Source organism: Orycteropus afer, unplaced genomic scaffold, assembly GCF_000298275.1.
Source record: "Orycteropus afer afer isolate SDZICR_OR568_19922 unplaced genomic scaffold, OryAfe1.0 scaffold00132, whole genome shotgun sequence".
Taxonomy (NCBI): domain Eukaryota; kingdom Metazoa; phylum Chordata; class Mammalia; order Tubulidentata; family Orycteropodidae; genus Orycteropus; species Orycteropus afer.
The window spans coordinates 3,266,660-3,272,210 of record NW_006921719.1 but is presented as its reverse complement, the minus strand read 5'-3'; the positions used below and the strand labels follow the sequence as shown (position 1 = coordinate 3,272,210).

Below are 5,551 nucleotides of genomic sequence, written 5' to 3'. Positions count from 1 at the left end.
TATTTTCATGCAAATTCTTCTGCTAGTTGGGGTTTAGTCCACTTCTATATCTTTCCCTTCAAGGCTCAGGGGTCCAAGATTATCTTCTGTGTCTGTGTTAATTGGTTTCTCTTTTCTTTGTTGAAGAGGATCTGTGCAGTCTTTCTGCCTAGTCCGCCATCTTGCCAGACAAGGGCCACCTTCTGCTACCACAGTGTTTTGAGGTACAAAGGAGTAAAACGATGCAAGTCATATTGTAGGTGCTCAGCAAATAGCAATCTATTGAGTCTTAAAACAACTTGCATTTAAGTCAGTATTATAATTTGGAAGAAATGATCGCTATGAAAATAGTTTGCCCAACCTTCTTTCCGAGGAGTGTCTGGTGGGTTTGAACCATCAGGCTTCTGGTTAGCAGTCAAATGCCTTAGGCACTGTGCCACCCTAGAACTCATCAAGTTCTTGTCACTAAAATGGGCTTTAAGTTGCTGGAGTTTTAGGATTCAATAAATAATACCCCTTTTTCCCACTAGAGGTTGGAAACAATGGAAAGTTAAACATAGAAGTCAGTCAGATGGAGATAAGGAGCACTTATTCTTTTCCTCTGTGTCTCCAGCACCTTTAGCACCACTATGATAAAGAAGTGTTTCATGAATGAATGAAATTGAATCACTGTCAGAACTAGCATGAGATTAAAGAATTCACTGCTGAACCAAAAGGGGAGGATGTGAAAGAGCTTTCTTCATCTCTTCCTTCTTGACCATCAGAGGAGCCAAGAGACATAAAGAGATGAGAGTTGCCAAGGCAGAGAGTTGGAATATTTACTGTGCACAGAGCACTTTAATGTTCAGTTAACTCTTTTAATCCTTACAATAGCACAGTTTTGTGGGCAGCAATTTTTAATCCCATTATATAAATGAAGAAATGTGAAAGCTCACAGGAAGTTTAGACTAATTGTTGTTGGGTGGGGTCAAGTCAATTTTCATTTCATAGCAACCCCATGTCACAGAGTAGAACTATCCTATAGGGTTTTCTAGGCTGTAATTGTTACAGGAGCAGATCACCAGGTCTTTCTCTCATGGAGTGACTGTGTGGGTTTGAACCTCCAACCCTCTGGTTGGCATTCTAGCACTTAACTTTTGCACTACCTAAGCTCCTTTGATTAGAGCCCAAATATGTAATCTCCTCTCTCTGTGTTCTTCATACAACCCCTCGTGGGCTTTCAGTAATGATCAGAAAGGCACATTGTACCATGTGACTCTTTCCAATATACTTCGGGGGTCTTGCAAGATCTCAGAAAGAAAAGTTTCAATAGGTTGGCTAGGCTAAAACTTGTCTGATTCTTGAATACCTCCCCATGCTCTCTGAGAATTCCAAGCCTTATTTCTGGCTTATCTCCATCTCCTGTCATGAATCTCTGTGGCTTTCTCACTTTTGCCCTGCACATCACTTCTTTTAAGAAGTCCCCTCAAACCACACATTTCATAGATTTGATAACTTCACTGAGGAATCAAGAATGTCTTGCATTATGCAATACATAGCATTCCTCCACCATCTTTTGGCTTGTATGTTCAAGTTTTCACCTTTTAGAAAGGTCTAAAAGCCTGTGATCCTCACCATGTGAGACATCTATGAAACACTGCCCCTCCTCCTCTTGAAGGGAATAGCTCTATCAGACCAATCTGTTTCCTTCTGTCCTTTTGGAATTCTGAAGAATCGATTTTTCCCATGTTGTTAGGTAAGCTCTAAACCCTGGAAATATACAGAAATGTCAGGTGTTAGCACAGCCAATAACTCTAAACTCATAACACTCCACACTTCCATACGTACACAACCTTCCAGGCCTATGTAAGCCTGAGCATTCAGGGAGAGAACATTTTATTGGAAAAGGCTAATTTCTTAATAGCTGCCTTTAAGAACACCTAAGCTGGGATAATAATTAGGCAATTTCTAATTGGTAAATAAGTGTTTTCCTTCTCAGAACGAAGATGGCCAGATAGTCAAATTGTATTTCCCAAAGAACATAAAAAGCATGTCCACCTGGCATCCAACGCTGGATTCAACATCAATGACACACCAGGTGAAGCCCTTACCTTGAAATCTGGGATTTTGACTTTTTAAGGATTTTCTGTTTGTGAGGCATGTGAAAGGAGAAAGATTTAGCTAAAAGGCTCTCCATGTTTTAAACTTTCCAGTAAGTAAAATTATTCCTAGACATTGGGTCAGCTTTTCTCTTGCCCATCAGTCTTCTGTAGTTCAACACGTTCCTTCTATATTGAAACATTTTTGGGAAAAATCCACTGCTGAGAAAGCCTGTAGAGCTCATATCCCAAATGTGCGTTGTTTTTGTAATAATGCAGATACTGCTTTTCCAATTTCAAAGCTATTGCTGATTTTGTAAATATTTATAGAAGGAAAAATTTGGTTAGTATCCTGGAATTAATTAATTTTTTTCTTTTAACATTTTTTCACCTGTACCACATTGCTATACAGGTAGCCCCCAACTTATGATGGCATTCTGTTCCAATAACTCCATTGTAAGTCGGTTCTGACATAAGTCGAATACTTCTTTTCTTTTCTTCAGTTTTTTTGTTTTTTTAATTTTCATTATTATTGCCTTTTATTATTGGTATCTTCATAAATTCAAACTTTTTTGCCTTTGGGGATTGGAAACATTACCTATAAACTTATAGCTTCAACATTGGTGCTTTCTACTTCTTCAGTTATATGCATATTGTGTAAGAGGGGAAAAAAAAAAACCAGACATCTGAAGTGTGGTTTGAGATAACTTGAATACCTCATCATTTGGAGACTACCTGTATATCATTTAGAGTTTAGTTAGGAGAACCTAATCTAAGTATTCCTAGTTTGCAGAATTCTTTAGGAGGGCCAAAGAAGCAAGGTTGTTGTTGTTGTTGTTGTTGTTGTTGTTATGTGCTGTCGAGTCAGACCTGACTCATAGCGACCCCTCCTTGGGTTTCTGAGGCAGTGTCACTACGGAAGTAGATTGCCTCATCTTCCTTCCAAGGAGTGGCTGGTGGGTTTGAACCGCCAGCCTTCGGTTAGCAGTCAGATGCCTTAGGCACTATAATACCAGAGCTCCTAAAGAAGCAAGGTAGTGTTCAGAAAATCAGAAATGCTAGAATCATAAAAAACCATTGCTGATGGTATCAGTTCCTTGTGGTTCCAGATAAGTAAGTCACAGAAAGACATACAGGAGGTACTATTAAAGCTTATGCTTGATTCTATCTGCTATGTTGTTTTTATTTCCCATTGAGCTGATTCTGATTCTTGGACACCCCATGTGTGCAAAGTAGAACTACTCCATAGGGTTTCAAGACTGACCTTTCAGGAGCAGATCACCTGGCCTGTCTTCTGAAAACCCCCTAGAAAAGTTTAAACCACCAACGTTATGGCTAGTAGTCAAGTGCTTAACTGTTTGCCCCACCCAGGGACTCCTCTGTCTACTGTACAGGAATAATAATGCATATATCCCACAACTCTGCAAGTAGGGATTCTAGGAGATGTAGTTCCCAGGCTTCCAGCTCCTATGATACAAGGAAAGTATAGAAGGGGAAAATAGTGCTGAGCTACTGAGTCAACAGTCTAGCCCATGTTATTTGTGATACAAGGCATTTGTATAGTACTTCTCTTTCAGACATAATATTACCATGATTACAGTCACTGTTATTTATTCATTCAGTATTGAACAAATATTTTTCCAGTATTCTTATGAGAGCTAGGGATACAGAAATGACACAGACCTTGAAAAGTGCACAGTCTAAAGAAAGTGGCAGTCATGAAAACAAATATTTTGATATGCTGTAATAAATGCCATAAAAGAAGGATGACTAAAGTACAATGATAGTACTGAGGAGGGGCCCTAACTCTCTCTGGGGAAGTCAAAGAAGTTTTCAGGTAGGATATGATGTTTATTCTGGGAAGAGGACAAAGAGCATTCCATTCAGAGAAACCAGGATGTACAAAGGCAGAGAGAAGTTCCCTCTGGTGTAGAATATGAAAGTCAGAAAAACTCCCACAAATCAATTAATTGGGGAAAAAAAAAAAGGATATACATGAAGCTAAAGCTGCTGGTTAAGGTGAAGCCTTTGGAATATTTATGGATTTGGTGTCTTGAGACTACATAGATTATTCTACCAACACACACACACACAGCATGGATCCTTACCTAAGCATTTAAAAAAACTCACTTACTAATTTAACAAATATTAATTGAGTGCCAATATACAACATGGCTTGTCTTAGCTGTGAACAATCCAGAAAAGATGCTCATCCTAATGGAATCGGCATTCCATTTAAAAAGATAAACAGGAAACAAATACATAAGATATTTCTCTGTGACAAGTGCTATGAGGAAAACAAAATATGATGGTAGTAAACATAGTGACTGGGGTTAAATATGGTCAGGAAAGGCCTTCCAAGGAGGTGAAATCTGAGCTCAGACTGGAAGGATGAGATGAAGACATCAATGTAGAAAGGTGATGAAGGAACACTTCTAACAGGGTGGATAAATCGGTTGCATGGAGTTGTTCTGACTCATGGTGACCTCACGTGTGTCAGAGTAGAATTGTACTCCATCCAGTTTTTAGGGACTGATAGTCACCAGGTATTTCTTCTGAGGCATCTCTGGCTCAAGCCGAACCTCCAACCTTTCATTTAGTAGCCATGAGCATTAACCACTTGCACCAGTTAGAGACTTCAAGCAGAGAAGATAGGCAAATCCAAAGATCCTGAAGTGGGAACAAACATAGTGTGGTCAAGGAACAGAAAGAAGATTCATGAGACTGGGACAGTGAGGGAGAGGAAAGGAGGATGAGATGAGGTTGCAGAGTTGCTGAGGGCCAAACTGCACAGAGTTCTGAGGGTCAAGGTAAAAACTCAGTCTAAAGAAAGTGGCAGTCATGAAAAGAGATATTTTGATGTGCTGTAACAAATGCCATGAAAGAAGGATGACTAAAGTACAATGATAGTACTGAGGAGGGGCCCTAACTCTCTCTGGGGAAGTCAAAGAAGTTTTCATGTAGGATATGATGTTTATTCTGGGAAGAGGACAAAGAGCATTCCATTCAGAGAAACCAGGATGTGCAAAGGCAGAGAGAAGTTCCCTCTGGTGTAGAACATGAAAATCAAAAAAACTCCCTTCCTAAAGGGAAAAACGGTTCTTCCTAAAGAATTGGGAAGCCACTGGGGAGTCTTACATGAGAGTGATTTGAAACAATTTACTTTTTAAGTGAATTTGTGCAAAAATCACCAAAGAAAAAGTTATCAAATTGAACTTCGTCAAAATTAAAAACTTCTGAATGTGAAAAAACAAGCCACAGAGTGGGAAAAATATCGGTAGTACAAAGAACTTATATCCAGAATATATAAAGAACTTCTAAAAGTTAACAATAAAAACACAACCCAAACTCCCATTGCCCTACCCCCACCCCCAGATTTTGTTGTTGTTATGTGCCGTCGAGTCGGACCCAACTCATAGCCACCCCTCCTTGGATTTCCGAGGCAGTATCACTACAGAAGTAGATTGCCCAACCTTCTGAGGAATGGCTGGTGG

The 5,551-nt window shown here is 39.5% G+C and overlaps 1 protein-coding gene across 1 annotated transcript in view; it reads left to right on the top strand.

Moving 5' to 3' along the window:
- ADAMTSL3 (ADAMTS like 3) overlaps positions 1-5,551 on the top strand; it is a 598,021-nt gene that overhangs the window by 563,795 nt on the left and 28,675 nt on the right. Inside the window, exon 25 of the mRNA XM_007945172.1 lies at positions 1,958-2,056. Coding sequence (XP_007943363.1) covers positions 1,958-2,056 — 99 coding nt within the window. The remainder of the gene's footprint in view (positions 1-1,957; positions 2,057-5,551) is intronic.